We start from the raw sequence: 17,969 nt of genomic DNA on the forward strand, positions 1-17,969 counted from the left end.
CGTTCATCCAGAAAATCATTTTGACTCTATTTTACCATTATCTAGTGGAGTAAAACATGAAGATCTCTTTGTTAATTGAGATTTTTAACTTTCTATGGAGGGCCTAGAAAGTTAAAAAAAATCTCAGTTTTAACAGCCTAGGGAGGGCTGCCCCAGGCATCAACCGCCTGCTTGCAGAGAGGGCAAGAGAGGAAACAGAGGGTGAGTAGAAGGTGGTAAAGGGCCAGGCCTGGATGTGGTGGATGTTGCTTTTGCCCACGTTCTATTGGCCAGAACTCAATCAGAAGGCTCTGCCTGCATGCATTTGGGGACTGCTGGGCTGTCACTTCACAGCTGCAATGCCCACTGTGGAAGGGAAGCAGGACTCTAGTGAATAGCCAGCATTTCTGTCACATAAAAAGAAGGCTGGGGTGGCTCCAACCCTGTCTGTGTATCAGCATCACGTGTGGAGCTTTAAAAATGCACGTGTCTGGGACCCAGCCCCAGAGATTCTGATTGGGTAGGTCTGCACAGATGCCCAGGAATATCTGTATTTTTAAAGGCACAGATGATGTTGATGGTCTCTTGTTAACTCTGGAGCGTATGTGTCTGGCATTGCCTCTCAACAGTTTTTAAAACCATTTCTCTGATTTCTCAGTGTGAACAATGCTAATTGGCTTCAATTCTGTATGTGCTGGTAAAGTAGTTTTCGCCATAATAAATCCCAAGTAGGACTAAAAGTCAATACTTTTGTACAGGCTTTCAGTAGTAGAGTCTATGTAATGATTAGTAATATATAATGTTGTTAATTTTGCCTCAATATTTGACACAATGGTGCAAGTATGTATGATTGCTGATATATTGATTTCTGAGAAGCTCACAGTTGTTCTCAATGCCACAAAATCATTGTTCAGAAAGCTATTCTTTTTGGAGTGATTTGAAAAACTTCTTTCGCCTCAGTGCTCCCCTTCCAAAATTTCAGACAGTAGTAGGTGCAAGCATCTGCTAGGGTAGTGTTGTTGCTGCAGATGGAAAATCTAGGATGGGGCAGAGGCCAGGCAGAGGTTAGAAGGAACTAGGGGGAGGGTGGAGGGCTGATATGGGAAGGTGAATGTAATAAGCACCACCGAAGAAAGCAAGTGGCAGCCTGCTGTAAATCGAATGAGCCTCTCCTCCCGTCCTCTCTTCCTTGTTTTATTGAAATATAATTGGCATATAACATTATATTAGTTTTAGGTGCACAGCAAAACAATTAAATATTTGTACATGCTGTACGTATGCGTGTGTGCTAAGTTGCTTCAGTCGTGTCCAACTCTTTGTGACCCTATGGACTGTAGCCTGCCGGGTTCCTCTGTCCATGGGATTCTCGACTCAAGGATTGAACCCATGTCTCTTGTGTCTCCTGCATTGGCAGGTGTATTCTTTACCATGGTGCTACCAAGGGAGCTCGTAGACATAAGTTGCTGTGCTTAGTCGCTCAGTCATGTCTGACTCTCTGCAACCTCATGGACTGTAGCCCGCCAGGCTTCTCTGTCCATGGGGATTCTCCAGGCAAGAATACTGGAGTGGGTTGCCATGCCCTCCTCTAGAAGATCTTCCCAACCCAGGAATTGAACCTGGGTCTCCCACACGGAAGGCAGATTCTTTACTGTCTGAGTCATCAGGGGAGCCATATGTTGTATGTGCTACAGGAAGTAAGAATAAAAACTAGAATTTCACAATTTCCACATTCTAATGTAACTATTTAAAATATTTACCAGAGAATACTCTATTGAAAATATAACTAAACACTAATGTTATATATTAAAAGGCCATCTTCATAGATTAGAACGAATTATTCCTTTGCTATTTTATTTCACTGAATTCTGCATGTGTTATGTCCTATTTTATGTCTATATCTATGTATTTTGTTTATATTTGTGTGTATTTACACAGGTTCTGTATTTATTAGCTAGTGAGCTCTTGAAGGATAAGACTAGTATAATGTTATGTTCACTGTCATAATTTTTTACAGTACGTTACACAAATAAGCACGCAAATGTTTATTACAATGACTGGAAATCATTTGAGTCATTGAACTTACCCAGTGCCTATTATGTTCTAGAGCGTAAGCGATGAACAATATAAAAATCCCTGTCCTGAGAGCTTACAGTTTAGTGGGAGGAAGACAAACAGTGAACAAATGCATAGTTTGTCAGCTGGCGATATGTGCTCTGGTGAAAAAGAAACCAGGAGAGTGGGACAGAGCATTAAAATCTGAGTAAAGAGCAGGAGTGACAGGGCAGGCTGCATCTGCATCTGGGGGTGGAGCGTCGTGTGGGAGGCTGGCCCTGGGGTGCACACACAACAGCAGGAGGCCAGTGTGGTGGACAGAGTGAGCAGTCAGGCAAGTGCGAGAAAAGGCCAAGTTGTGGGGCCTTCTAGGCTAGGATAAGCACCTCGAGGTTGACTCTGAGAGAATCAGAAGTCTTCAGATGTTTACACTGAAGAAGTTCAGTCTGGCTTTTGAGTTTGTATTAAGCTGTTGGAGGACAAGAGTGGAAACAGGGAGCACAGTTAAGAGATGAGAGTAAGAATCCAAGTGGCAGATGGTGGTGGCTCGGCCCAGGACCTCAGCTGTGGGATTTCGTAAGCAGGGGTTAAATTCTGGATGTATTTTCACTAAGAGTTATGGGGAATGAGAGAAAGAGAGGCATCAAGGATGGTTCTAAGAGATTTGTAGGAAAGTGGGAGGATGGAGTTACTTATGGTAATTGAAGGGAGAAGGCTGAGGGCACGGGTTTGGAAGAGAAACCAGCAGTTCTGTTGTGAACACATTTACCGTGCTAAGATGTATGTTAGATATCTAAGGGGAAATGCAAATAGGATGTTAGATACAAACACGTGTTCAGGAGAGAGATCCAGGTTGGAGATATAAATGAGGGTGTTTTCAATCTACTGGCAGTATTTGCAACACTGAACCTGATGGAACTCACAGGTGAGTGTAGGGACTCCAAATACAGCGTGAGGGAGATGAGGAAATAGAAAAGGCTGGTGCTAGACACTGCAAGAAGAAGGTATTTCAAGAAGGGAATGATCAACCCTGTCACATGCTGCTAGGAGGTCAGGTAAGAAGACAGGATAAAAGCTGAGACTGGCCCTTGGATTTAGCAATTAAAAGTTTAACGGGGACTTGACAAGAGCCAGTGGGGAAGCCAGATTGGAATGGGTTCAGGAGACAGTAGGAGGAGAGGAACTGGAGCCATTGGTAGAGAGGGAAGGAGGAATGGGGAGGTAGCTGAAGGAGGAGTGGAATCAAGAGGCTTAAAAGTGTCTTTTTCCCTCCAGTGAATGGAGAAGTAGCCTGTTTGTGGGTAATGGACATGATCAAGTACAGGAACAATTAAATGTCTTAGGAGAGGTAAGGGAGGATGGGCATGAGGGGAGAGGGAGGGTTTGGCCCTAGGTAAGAGCTGGGTAAGAGCCGGAGAAGGCAATGGCACCCCACTCCAGTACTTTTGCCTAGAAAATCCCATGAACGGAGGAGCCTGGTGGGCTGCCGCCTATGGGGTCCCACAGAGTCGGACACGACTGAAGCGACTTAGCAGTAGCAGCAAGAGCTGGGTAGATGGGAGAGGGAGGGTTTGGCCCTAGATAAGAGCTGGTTGGATCTCCTTGCAGTCCAAGTGACTCTCAAGAGTCTTCTCCAACACCACAGTTCAAAAGCATCAATTCTTCAGTGCTTAGCTTTCTTCACAGTCCAAATCTCACATCCATACATGACCACTGGAAAAACCATAGCCTTGATTAGACGGACCTGTGTTGGCAAAGTAATGTCTCTGCTTTTGAATATGCTATCTAGGTTGGTCATAACTTTCTTTCCAAGGAGTAAGTGTCTTAATTTCATGGCTGCAATCAACATCTGCAGTGATTTTGGAGCCCCCAAAAATAAAGTGTTTCCACTGTTTCCCCATCTATTTCCCATGAAGTGATGGGACCAGATGCCATGATCTTCATTTTCTGAATGTTGAGCTTTAAGCCAACTTTTTCACTCTCCTCTTTCACTTTCATCAAGAGGCTTTTGGGTTCCTCTTCACTTTCTGCCATAAGGGTGGTGTCATCTGCATATCTGAGGTTATTGATATTTCTCCCAGCAATCTTGATTCCAGCTTGTGCTTCTTCAGCCCAGCGTTTCTCATGATGTACTCTGCATATAAGTTAAATAAGCAGGCTCTTGAGAGTCTCTTGGACTGCAAGGAGATTCAACCAGTCCATCCTAGAGGAGATCAGTCCTGGGTGTTCTTTGGAAGGACTGATGCTAAAGCTGAAACTCCAATACTTTGGCCACCTCATGCGAAGAGTTGACTCATTGGAAAAGACCCTGATGCTGGGAGGGATTGGTGGCGGGAGGAGAAGGGGACGACAGAGGATGAGATGGCTGTATGGCATCACTGACTCGATGGACATGAGTTTGAGTGAACTCCGGGAGTTGGTGATGGACAGGGAGGCCTGGAGTGCTGCAATTCATGGGGTCGCAAAGAGTTGGACACGACTGAGCGACTGAACTGAGCTGAAGAGCTCGGTAACCCTTTCATCCGAGGAGGGCCAGGGACAGGGAAGGCAGAACAGGAGACTGCAGATGCTGGTAGAGAAGTCATTGTGGGGAAGAAAATTAATTACCTAGCAGGATAATAGATGAGTTCTTTCCAAAATATGTATTACAACATAGATTTGCAAGATATTAAAAGAAACAATTCATGCTGACATATGGGCTTCTGTGAGTAATGTAGTGAGAGCAGTTTTAAAGTTTTCTCTGGAAGCTACTCTGGGAAAAGGCAACTGTGGGGAGCCGGCGGGAGGCACTCCGCCCGTGGCAAAGGTCATGAGGAAGGAGGCTCGACATACGAAAAGGCGGGATCGAGCCTCAGGAGTCCCCCTGGAAATCCTCGAGCATCTACCCCCATAACCAGAGCCTGCCTACTTTACTACTTTGTGCTCTCACCAACACCTCTGACTTTACGGGGGGCTGTCCCCCACTACCTCTTTTGGAGAAGGAGTTAACTTAGGGCTCCAGTTAATAATAAAAACTCCTGGGCATGACAAGAGTGTTTTAACCTACAAACTCCTCTGAAGGTTCTCTAGGCTGCCTCACAGGCTTGTCCAGCCACATGTGATTGCTCACAGCCTCCCAACCGTGAGAGGCACGAGATGCTTTAAACCTTCTAAAAACAGGTTCTTTAGAGAAGTTAGAAAATTATAAGTATAGTGGGCTGATTAGAAATTGTATTGGTGAAGGATTTTTCATTTGTTGAGCCAATGTTTGTTGCTAAGTCTCCACATCCCCTGCCCTTACACACATTAATGAATATATAGAAGAAATAAGTATTAACCTTTGATATAAATCACGTTAGACCTTAGGCTAAGTAAATTCTTTCCTTAACTAAAACCCACTACCCCCTCACCCTATAGGAATGTAACTTTATTTGGGTGGCGTCTGTTTTAAGAATAATCACCCCTGGAGAAATAAGTGTCCTGGTTGACTGACTGCTGTCACAAGGAGAGGGTCATAAATTGTCAGCAGGCCCCCTGGCCAGAAGATGATGTAACACCCCTAAGACCTCTGTATACATTTGTATGAAGCACCTGACTTTGATAAAAGTCAGGACTGCTGACCCCGTGTGACTTTTGCATAACATCTCAGCGTATAAAAGTAGACCATGGAAAATAAAGAATTGGGATCAGTTTCTCGAAATACTGGTCTCCCCATGTCGCTCTCTCTCTCAAACTCTGGCTGAGTCTCCATCTGGAGCGTGGAACCCGCCATGCTTACTAACTATGCCTGGGCTTCTAAGATCTGACCGGGGAGGCCTCAGTGTCTCCTCTCCTTCGGGAGAACAGAAGGACGTCTGCGGCCTACGTAAGCGGTGCAAGCTTCTTGTCTTGAAGTTTTATTGGTCTCCCGCGTAAACCAAGCTACTCAGCCTCTTTTCTCCACTGAATTTTCCTACTGAGCTATCCTCAGTCTATTACTCTTTATATCTCTAATTAATATCTAATTGAAGCTATTGTTTCCTGATCCTCGCCGACGCTGTCCCCGCTTTGAACTCCCTGGATCAGCCAGGGCTGGACCCCGGCAGGCAACCGCTCCCCACTCCAGTACTGTTGCCTGGAAAATCCCATGGACGGAGGCGCCTGGTAGGCTGCAGTCCATGGGGTTGCTGCAAGTCGGACATGACTGAGCGGCTTTACTTTCACTTTTCACTTTCATGCATTGGAGAAGGAAATGGCAACCCACTCCAGTGTTCTTGCCTGAAGAATTCCAGGGACGGGGAGCCTGGTGGGCTGCCGCTTATGGGGTTGCACAGAGTCGGACATGACTGAAGCGACTTAGCAGCAGCAGCAGCAGCAGCAGCAGCAGCTGGAAGCTACTCTAGGAGCAGAAGCGCCCTCTAGTGGTTCATTTAGACCACTAATCTTTTTTCTTGCTCTAGATAGAAACATGAATACAAAATAGCACTATCCACATCTTATTTTTAAAAGAAACAATTACAATTCACAGTTTAATTTAGAAGAATGTCATACACTTGAGTTAAATAAACCCAAACCATCTGTAGTCCAAGTTGGAGTTGCTATTATCATTGCTAAGACTTTCTCCTGTAAATATATCATTTTCTGCCATACTGCCGATATTTATGTACATTCTGCTTCTTGAACAAATCGTTTTTATTAAACTCAGAGGAAAGATGACTTGTAGGCCACCGCTGATCCAAGGCTGAAAAGTCTTCTCAATGCTACGTAGAGTATAAACTCCTCGTATTTTCCATTCTTTGTGTCACTTGATTTTGTTGCCACTGGGTTTCCTCTACCTGGGATTGTCCTCCCACCGTCATCATTTCCTCATGATCTTCCAGACTACCTTCAGTCTCCTCTGCCATGCTGCTGCTGCTAAGTCGCTTCAGTCGTGTCCAACTCTGTGCGACCCCACAGATGGCAGCCCACCAGGCTCCCCTGTCCCTGGGATTTCTCCAGGCAAGAACACTGGAGTGGGTTGCCATTTCCTTCTCCAATGCATGAAAGTGAAAAGTGAAAGTGAAGTTGCTCAGTCGTGTCCGACTCTTAGCGACCCCATGGACTGCAGCCTACCAGGCTCCTCCATCCATGGGATTTTCCAGGCAAGAATACTGGAGTGGGGTGCCATCGCCTTCTCCATCCCCTGCCATGCAGTCTCACCCTATCCTGTGCTTTTTTCTCCCTCATGCCATTTCCCCCAACTGCAATAAGAAGTCAGTTCTGTAATGATTGTTTAATGTCTGTTTCTTCTGGTAAATCTTGAGACCCATAAGGGCTGAGCACGTGTGTGGCTTATTCACCACTGTCTCCTCAGCACTTAGTTCACTGAGCAGCACATAAAGAGACTATCCTTCAGGAGGCTCTTGCTTCCTCCCTATTAACCTCTTTCAGATCCCACTGTGCAGGAGACTGCATTCAGAAATAGATTTCTATTTCTTGAATACAATTTGCCATTGCTTTAGGTGCACTTGCAACAGATGTTATAATTTGTTACAGAATTGTTCCAGTAACTCGTCCAGTAGCTCAATTTAAATTTTTAGGTAGTAAAACAACTCTTAACAAAGATGGTGGAGTTCTTAGATTTGACCCAGACCTTAACAGATCTTTTTTTCCAAAACAGAAATAAAAGGCAATAAGATGCCAATACAGAGGGAAGAACAGGGACCATTTCATGTTGTACAGCTATATCCATGACTCTAACCCACACAGTCCTACTTATTCCCAGATTTAGAAATATTCTGGCACCTCCAGGACTTCACCCAACAACAGCACCTCTAAAATGGACATGGTGATAGTGTTTACCTACCTTGGGCCTCTGGGCCTCCCGGCCTCATCTTTAGACACTGAGAACAGGGGGATGGCTGGTTGTGAAATATCATACCACGGTTTCCTGGGTCCTAGACATGTGACTTGGAATTGAGAGGGAACAGAGTAAAATCCTCTGAGCCGGAAATGGATCTTGTGTCCAAGTCTATCTGGAAAGTCTGTTATCATCTTGTCATCTCAAACCTCCAAGCCCCCACCCCGACTCTAAATAATTTAACCTCTTGGTATTATAATTTTGGAGTAGTCTTTTTGTTGTGGGTCCCTGAAAGAGGGTCTCTTCTATCGCTTGCCCAAAGGTAGCAGGGTTTTCCTAAAATCACAACTTGAACATTTAATGGAGATGTATATGATGATTGACCCCACTTAAGAGGAATTTCTTTTATTTGGAACACCTTCAGATTAAATATCAGATTGAATACAAACACACATGAGCATATTTATTGCATGTTCTCTCAAACGTGCTGTTCCTTTCTCTTGTGAGGCTCTTCTTGGATGTTGTTCACGTGCGATGGCTCCTTGTCATCCTTCAAGTCTCATTCTACATGTCACTTACTCGGAGAGGCTTGGGGCGACCAGCCAGTCTAATCAGTCCCCTCCTCCTTTACTTTCACAGATCCTGTTATTTTCCTTCATACAATTTATCACAAGTCTTCATGTATTTATTGTGTTCATTCACTTAATTCTGTCAATTCTACCAGACTGTAGGATTCCCATGGGCAAGGACCTGATTTGTTTTGCTCACTTTTGTATTCCTGCGACCTAGCACGGGTGCCCTGACATATAGTAGGTACTTCATTTGAAATTTCTAAATAAATGAGTGAATATTTCTTGGTTGTTTGACTTATACTTGTTCCTTCTACTGCGTTTTAGTTTCTGCTACCGCACTATAACCCCAATGAGATAGAGAAAATTATAGTGCCCCTTTCCTCCATCACTGCGTGCGGAGATGGCGATGCCTTTGTGGAGAAGCTACTTGCTGGCTTCTCCCGGGCGGCTGTCATGTACCCAAAGGTGAACAATAGTTCTATTCGTAATAGCATGATTAAGACAGTCAGGAGAGCTGTCAGAAATGCTTTAAGAGTTACACTCATTGGGCTCTTGGGCACCCGCAACTGCAAACTACTGACATAACAATTAAGTGAGAATGAGCAGAATGTTGAAAAGAGGGGTGTGTGTGAAATGAAATTCGGACGTACACATTCTTCCCTGCCGCTTGGAAACTGAGCCTCTTGCAGCAAACCCTTTGCCCAGAGGGGGGCGGCAGCATCCCACTCCCTGAAGATGTGTAGGTGGCAGGAGCAATTCGCGTTCAGAATCTTTTGACTCTACCCGCTCACCGTAGCGCCCTAGCCCGCTCGAGTTTCAATGCGCGTTGTGGTTTCGAAGCTGAGCCCTATACACCGCCTGCTGCTTTCCGGATCATGGCTTCTCCGAGTTCCTTCACCTACTGTTGCCCTCCATCTTCCTCCCCTATCTGGTCAGAACCGCTGTACAGTCTGAGGCCAGAGCACGCGCGGGAGCGGTTGCAGGACGACTCGGTGGAAACAGTCACGTCCATAGAACAGGTGAGGTGGCTTGACTGGGCGAGGCGCCCGCGCGCGGGCTTCTGGGAGCGGGAGTCCGGTCCTCAGGGCTGCTGGGGCGCGGAACTCACCTGGGAACTACAGCTCCCACGGTGCACCGCGGCGTTTCCCCTTTGGGGAGCTCCGGGCGCCCAGGCTTGGGTTGGGGGAGTGGAGGTTTTTTGGCCCAGGTTGGGGAGGGGTCGATGTCAAAGCTGGAGCGAGAGAGCAGTACCTAAGCCTTGGGGAGCAGAGAGAATCTTGTTCTGTACCTGGAGGACTGAAGCAGCCCAAGCGGATTTACAGCCCACTCCTTTCTGCCTGACATTGGGAGGTTCTCTGATGGAGAGTTCACTTTCTACAGCCTGATGGTAGTTGTGGGACAAAGAAGGGGAAGAGAATTGGCCAGAATGTGGTCATGCCGTTCTGTTGTAGGAAGGGGGATCCTTTGTAGGGCCTGATAGTGGGCTTTTGCCTAACACTCGGAAATGAATTGTCTAAGGAGACACATGTGCTGACAGAGCAAGAGACTTTACTGAGAAAGGGGTGCCTGGGTGGAGAGCAGCAGGGTAAAGGAACTCAGGGGAACTGGTCTGCCACGTGTGGCTCACAGTTTCAGGTTTTATGGTATTGGGATTAGTTTCTAGGTTGTCTCTGGCCAATCATGTTGCTTGCTTCATAGCCTAACTCAGGGTCCTTTTTTGGCATGCATCTCTCAGCCAAGATGGATTCCAGGGAGACTCTGGGAGGTTGGTCTTCTCTATCGGTGAGCCTCTCCTGAATTCTCCTGGTTAGTTTTTGTCTGAAGCACCACGTTCCTTATGGGGACCTCTTGTTGGCCAAGTTGGGTTATTTTGGTCAACACTTACCTAACTCCCCCGGAGACACTTCATACTCAACATACTTCTTGGGAATTGGGGCAGAGGTTTCTTTCTTCTGTAGCTATTTCCTATTGGGAGTGGGCACCTTCTTTGCTGCTGCTGCTGCTAAGTCGCTTCAATCGTGTCCGACTTTGTGCGACCCCGTAGACGGCAGCCCACCAGGCTCCCCCGTCCCTGGGATTCTCCAGGCAGGAACACTGGAGTGGGTTGCCATTTCCTTCTAGAGTAGAAATCTCTCTCTGCCTGATCTAAATCTAGGTATTCTGTGTCTAAAACTGACTTCCACCCTTATAGTAACAATTTGGCCTGAAACTGTTGGACTCTGTCAGAGATAAACCTTGTAAGCAGGTGAAACAGGGGCTAAACAGGAGGCCTAACAGGATGTTCATTGCAGGGCAGAGGGGAGAGGGGGGAAAGAAAGGCAACATTTGGGGTGAGGGCTGCAGAGTGTGTGACTTTCTTCTGATTGGTGGGTAGTGAGGTATGGTGTGCCAGGAATCTTGGGCTCAGCCTGAAGTTACCATCCTCCACTTTGGTGTGTTGGGGAGGGGGGGCAGTTTGTCAAAAGAACTCAAAGATACAGATATGCATGCTCCTAGAGTAGGAACCAGGACTCTGCCCCAAGGCTGTCCCACCACTTGGCTGTTCCTCCCCTATTTCTGTATCCTCTCCCTTCCCTGATTAGCAACTGTTTGAATCTGCCCTTTGGAACTCAGTGAAGGTCTTGGAGGCTGAATGAAACCTATATAACCTACAAACAGGAAACACAGAAAGGATTTGTACTGGGGAGCCTCACAGATTCCTGCTCAGTTTCAGTCCCTTCTTTGATACTTCTTAGTCTTTCAGGGAATGGGACAACAATAGCAGTGGCAAATTCCTGTTGAAATGGGGCATAGTCTTGTCTCAATTTACGGACCAGACACTGAATTGGAAATGTTTCTGAGTTCCAGGTACTGGATCTGAGTCTCTTATTATTAAGATCTCAATCCTTTGTTCCACCATTTTGGTGTAACAGACTTAATTAGAAGTAATTAGAGGAATGAAACCTGGACTAGACAAAATAAATCTCATTCCCTGAGGTATTAAGAAGAATAAGCTTGAAACCCTTTCTGAACCTCGAACCTTTGGGAGACTTGAAACCAGTTGTCTAATTGTACCTAAGTAAGTTTTAACTTCTGATGTAGCATTAACGTAACAGGAGCTATCGGCCACTACACATATGTTTCTTCTTTTTGTTAATATCTGATCTAAAGCACTTTCATTTTTTTAGTTACAAGAGGATACCTTGAAACCATAAGGTTGCACCTACCAGTCACCAGCGGACATTGTTTTGAGAAATGCCAGTGACATCCCATGTCTGACACAGCTCAGAAAACTCAAGTTCTCAGCAGTACATGGCCTTGTCTGAAATCACGTCCATAATGCCTCCTAGTATTAATAACCTTAAATGTCTCAACCACAGCGACTCCATTTTGACTTTCAGTTTCATTTTTCTCCTTAATTGGCCAAAGCAGGTGTCACTGATAATTTTAGTGTTATCTAGGTATGAGATGATATAAGAATTTGGGCTCATAAAATCTCTTGAAACTATAACTATCTGAAGGCCTGTTCTGTCAGTTTTTCCAGCGCACAGAGCATCTCATCCTTGATCTCCACACTGAACTCCTTTCGAGATGTGTTGAAGGTCAGTGGCCGAAGTGCCCAGTGACCGCATTGTTGCAGAGGCAGGTGGCAAGTGCCAACTTTCAGTTGGCAGGGCCCCTTCAGGGTCATAAATTCGATCATAGTTTGGGGGGCATTTCATGACCATTTTGTCCCACAGTGCTTGGAATGCTCGTTTCCAGGTCTGGTGAAGGTTTCACTGATGGGCCACTTAGTGTGCTATTACTGGCCTAGGCCTTATTAACAGTGGCCAGAAGTCTCTAGGCCACCTTAGTCTCTTATGGTCCAGGACAATATTCCTTCTTGTTGCTTCTTCCTATATCTAGAGTTATGCTTTTATAATCATTGATCTCACATGGAACTACGTATCATCATTTTATCAGGGGCTCAGTCACACATTTGTAAATGCAAGAAACAACAGTTTTGTAAAACAGGCAATATAAAAAAAAATAGTACAGCTGGCAGTATTAGTAAGGTCACAAATTAAAATTTAAGTCAAGAGCTTCTATTAGGTGCAGCCCGGTATATCCCAGGTCATCTGATTTAATCTGCTTTGTATCAGTCTTTATCTTCAAGGGAAATTATATATTGGCATTGTCCCTAAAGCACCCAGCCGGATTTCCTAGTAGTACTAGTCTGGTTGTCCCTAGTGGTTTGGTGATGCGTTGTGTGCATGCTCAGTCATGTCCAGCTCTTTGCGACCCTATGGACTGTGTAGCCTGCCAGGCTCTTCTGTCCATGGAATTTTCCAAGCAAGAATACTGGAGTGGGTTACCATTTCCTATTCCAGGGGATCTTCCTGACCCAGGGATCGAACCTACGTCTCCCATGTTTCCTTCATTGGCAGGCAGATTTTATTATCACTGCACCACCTCGGAAACCTTTAATTGTTACCAAAATAAGGGAGCCTTTACATTTAAATGACCGTATGCTAACCTTCTGGTTGCAGATCATGGAACATCTTACCATCATCCAAAGATAGATTACTGAGTTAAGCTTCAGAAACAAAGTGTGCCTTTTTAATAATTCAATTAAACTTTGCAGCAATGTAACATTGTAACAGCAAGGAATTATTTGATAAATGGATCTTAGTGAATATAGGCCTCAATAAACAGACTTTAGTGTCTATTGGAACGTCTTTTTCTCTAAAATCACACTCATTTTTTTATCAAATATAGCCAAATCAAAATTAATTTGTCCTCAAATTAAATCTGATTCATTGATAAAAGTCCTCCCGAGGCCAGGAAGGCCACACCGAGGGCTTTTATCACAGATTTTGCCTTGTAGATTTAAGTGAATTCCTCCCTTTTTGAGGTCCACAGAATACCTTGAGATTCCTGTACCTGTTAGGAGGTGGCCTTCCTAATTTATCTGATGAAGTTGCTAGGAACCTAAGAGTTTCCAATCTCCAGAGAGCTCAGGTAGAGAGAAAAGAGAAATATTTTAATTCTGCTTATAAAGGTATAATTTACGAATTTGCTGTAAGTCATAATTAGTTTGAAGGGGTTTCTTATTTTTTAATTAATTTATTTTTGGTTGTGCTAGGTCTTATTTGCTGTGGCTTGTGGTCTCTAGAGCACAGGCTCAGTAGTTGCAGCACATGGGCTTTAGTTGCTCCATGGCATGTAGAATCCTCTCGGACAAGGGACTGAGCCTGTGTCCCCTGCATTGGCAGGCGGATTCGTATCCACTGTACCACCAGAGAAGTCTGAGAGTGTTTCTTTACATCTGGAAAACACAGATTAAAAACTAATAATGTTTCAGACAGAAACCATAAAAATTATAACCACATTAATTAGTTTACTCAAATCTATGTAACTAATCCTTTTTGTTAACTTTTAATGAAGCCATCAGATTTTTTTAATTAGGATTTTTTTCTCTTACCCAGTTCCCCTGTATAATCTGAGATTTATCAGAGTACAATAATTGTCTATAAATGAGAGAAAGACTTAAAAAGTCATGGTTAAACATTTGATCACAATGTAATTGATGAGAGAAACTTAGTTATTGCTGTGATACACATTTTAAAATAACAGCTTAAATTATAACATGATATCAGGGTGTTGTGCTAAGTCACTTCAGTCATGTCTGACTCTTTGACCCCATGGACTGTAGCCCGCCAGACTCTTCTGCCCGTGGGGTTTTCCAGGCAAGAATACTGGAATAGGTTGCCATGCCCTCCTCCAGGGGATCTTCCATACCCAGGGATTGAATGCACGTCTCTTACATTGGCAGGCGAGTTCTTTACCACTAGCAACACCTGGGAAGCCCGATATCAGGACATACCCAAATTTAAAAAAATTATACAATTTTTAGAATGTATATATTAATAATATTTATACATACAGTATATTCTAAGTAGGTTTATCACTCATGTGATGATGCTGTCCGTGTATATCTAATATATCAAATACTACTAGTTAAATACTTCTCTCCAAGATGCCTCAGAGACCCTCTAAAATGTCCCAAAGTTAGCTGGAGGTCAAAAGAACTTTAATCAAAATTTGGTATGTGGGAAGTTTGTCAAAAATTTCAAAACACTTGGTCAAGTAAGAGCATAGGTCACTGGCAGATAATACTTATTCCCTAACCAAAGTTGCAAGAGATCTCAACAGCAAGGCACAGAAACTCACACAACCTGTTATCAAAACAACATTCAAAGGAAATTTTGTTTTCTTAATGGAGAGTGAAAAGCAAATCTAGTCTTGCACCAGCTTGCCTTTAACAACAAAATTCAATTAACTTCAGTCTAAACGTAGCCAATCCTGACCATCCTCAGGATGGTCTGTATCCCCATGGTCTGTATCCCCCATGTTAATCTGTTCCCCATGCTCTTCTCCGTACAGAAACAACCAGCTCTAAGACAGACTCACTTTCTTTTCCCCTGCTGCTGCTAAGTCGCTTCAGTCGTGTCCGACTCTGTGCGACCCCGTAGGCGGCAGCCCACCAGGCTCCCCGGTCCCTGGGATTCTCCAGGCAAGAACACTGGAGTGGGTTGCCATTTCCTTCTCCAATGCATGAAAGTGAAAAGTGAAAGTGAAGTCTCTCAGTCGTGTCCAACTCTTTGGTGACCTCATGGACTGCAGCCTACCAGGCTTCTCCATCCATGGGATTTTCCAGGCCAGAGTACTGGAGTGGGGTGCCATTGCCTTCTATGTCTTTTCCCCTAATAAAATGCAATTCCATTCCTCATACCTTGTTCATTGAAAACACACATCCTATTTTCCTACTATATACTGAAATTCTTCCCTAATTACATATTTAAATTATAGAGTTCTCAACTCTTAAAAACGTTAATTTCTAGTGAAAACTGAGAAAGTAACCAATTATGATGTCTTCTAAATTAATATTCTGTAGATTGGTGAACATAAATGCCTGTGATAGTTTCTAAAAACATTTGCTTTTTTAAAATATCTATTTAAAAAATTTATGTATTTATTATTTATTTGACTTCTATCAAACCTAGGTACAATAAGGGTATTATACTTTAATAACTCTAAAGACTTGTCTGTGTTAATTAAATCAACAAACAAGGTTTAATACCAGATACTAATTTCATACTGAATATTTCCCAGTACTTGTAAATCTGAAATTAATTCTGACCAGTAATTTTCTGTATTTTTGAGAACTTACATAAGCATTTAATTTTGTTTAAGCCAATTAAGTAGAGCTCATTGACAAATTAATTTTGATAATACCATTTGATAATTTGGATGGTATTTGATAACACCATCCAAAGGTAAGGACATATGTATAATGTACACTGACATTTAGACAGATACAACCAGAGAACTCATAGATTCATTTTTTAAACTTAATCATGAATCAGCTATTACAACATAAAATTCAGTAGCTTCTTTCCTCTTTTTTTTTCCCCCCTAAGTCTCAAGAATTAGTGATCATCTAGATAAGATAAATAATCCTGAGAGCCATGGTCTCAAGGTACAGGGTGAGAAAAGCAAGTTCTCCTAGAAGAATTTGTTCCCACAAAGTCAGAATTCTGAAAAGATGTTTCATCAAGCTTTCTTTTTCTAACCATATATACAAAAATAACCAGTTCTGGAATTTTAAGAGTTTCACCAAACCAGTTTTTCTGGAGCCTGAAGAATATTGTGGCTGCTGCTGCTAAGTCGCTTCAGCCGTGTCCGACTCTGTGCGACCCCATGGACTGCAGCCTACCAGGCTCCTCCATCCATGGGATTTTCCGGGCAACAGTACTGGAGTGGGTGCCATTTCCTTCTCCCATATTGTGGCTACACAGGACTATAATAAAGTATCATCTTAATCTCTTAATAAAATATCATCTTCTTCATAGGCTCATAGGTAAAATCCTTCTAGTCAGACAGCATTCATCTAAGAGGGCTCTGCAGTGGACAGAACCAGACTTTCCCATGTCACAAAGCAGAATGGCCATCATAAATCACAACCCAGGACACAGAATAGAACACACATATAGGCACCGTTTTGTAATCAGACACTTCCTTCATCACAAGATTGCAATGGCTCAGAAAACCTCCTACAGAGACACAAAACCTCAGTACTGACAAACAGGAAATGGGAATGTCTCAGGTTGCCAAAGATTTCAAAGGGAGGAAAGAAGGACAGATTGAAAGAAGAGGGGAAGAAGGCGGGACAAAAAGGGGTGGCCTTATGGACGTCTCCTGACACCTACAGATGCCCAGGCATTAGAGGGATTTTTCCTGGGCTTATAGGAAGGAAGGATGGGAACTTGGCCCTATCAGAAACCAGGTAAGATCATTGGAGTTCTCTGCCCACCAGAGGTGATCAGGCTCCGTCCCTCAGCTCAGGCTGAGGCCCTTCAATCAGACTTCTGTGTCCAGTACCAGGACAGAAGAAAGGAGGGTAGGATAGGAGGGATTGAAAAGAGAGAGGGAAGGGAAAAAAGGTCAACAAAGTCTCTTGTTTGTTATCTGGTCGGGGCACTCTGGCCAGTCATCTCTATCAGGGGGAGGCCGGGGACAAAAGGGCTCTGGTAGCAGCTGTTGGGTCTGGTCTGTGGGTGAGTGAGCTGGTCCCTGAGTTCCCCAAGTGGTTAGGCGGTCAGTCGTAGCAAAGGGGTCCCACCAGAGTTGCCTGTTGTTACAGGAAGGGGGACCCCTTCCAGGGCCTGAGAGTGGACTCTTGTCTACCACCAAGAAATGAATAGTTGGAGGAGGCACATCTGCTAACAAAGCAAGAAGCGTTACTGGGAAGAGGCCTCTGGGTGGAGAGTAGCAGGGTCAGGGAGCCTAGAAGAGCCTCACTGCCATGTGGCGACCGGTCTCAGGTTTTATGGTCATGGGATTCGTTTCCAGGTTGTCTGGCTAATCATCTCGCTTGCCGCATAGTCTGATTCAGGGTCCTTCCTGGTGGCACGTGCATCTCTCAGCCAAGATGGATTCCAGGGAGAAGGACTCTGGGAGATTGGTCATCTCCTTCCTCTTTTGGCCCCTCCTGAATTCTCCCAGTTAGTTTTTGGTCGAAGCACCATGGGACCTCCTTTTGTGAGACAGCTTGGGCAAGTGGGCTTGGCCAAGGCGGGTGGTTTCGGTCAACAGTTACCTAAACAGTTCCAGGTTCTGTTTAATTTCTGAGCTGCAGTGCCAGATTTGAGGCCTGCATCATGGGTGGGCATTTTAGTAGTTTTTCTATCATATGAGCACCAGCAATGTGTTGGACAAAATGTTGAATGCTGGAAATACAAAGAAATAAAATAGTCACTGATCTTGAGCACTGCAGAACCCGGCTAGGGTAGACAGACTGGAAAATAATACAGTTTGGGAAGTAAGACTGTAATAAGACTATGCATTTTGGACTTCTTGCCATTCACTGCAGCCTCGAAGTAGATAGAACCTGTCACTTTGAAATGTATCTGGGGAATGAGTAGTGAACTATGGTTTTGTTTTTCTTCTCATCCTCCAATTGGAATTGTTCCCAAGTTAGTTATTGTGGAAATGCTTACCCATCTGTCACTAGAAATGATCAGAACGATTCTTTTTAGCACCAACAA

At 44.2% G+C, this 17,969-nt stretch overlaps 1 protein-coding gene across 1 annotated transcript in view; it reads left to right on the top strand.

Moving 5' to 3' along the window:
- The first annotated feature begins 9,173 nt into the window (after positions 1-9,173).
- The window catches only part of FNTB (farnesyltransferase, CAAX box, beta), an 80,497-nt gene continuing 71,701 nt past the window's right edge, over positions 9,174-17,969 (top strand). Inside the window, exon 1 of the mRNA XM_027554334.1 lies at positions 9,174-9,419. Coding sequence (XP_027410135.1) covers positions 9,276-9,419 — 144 coding nt within the window. The 5' untranslated portion in view covers positions 9,174-9,275. The remainder of the gene's footprint in view (positions 9,420-17,969) is intronic.

The sequence above is a fragment of the Bos indicus x Bos taurus genome, chromosome 10, assembly GCF_003369695.1.
Source record: "Bos indicus x Bos taurus breed Angus x Brahman F1 hybrid chromosome 10, Bos_hybrid_MaternalHap_v2.0, whole genome shotgun sequence".
Lineage (NCBI taxonomy): Eukaryota > Metazoa > Chordata > Mammalia > Artiodactyla > Bovidae > Bos > Bos indicus x Bos taurus.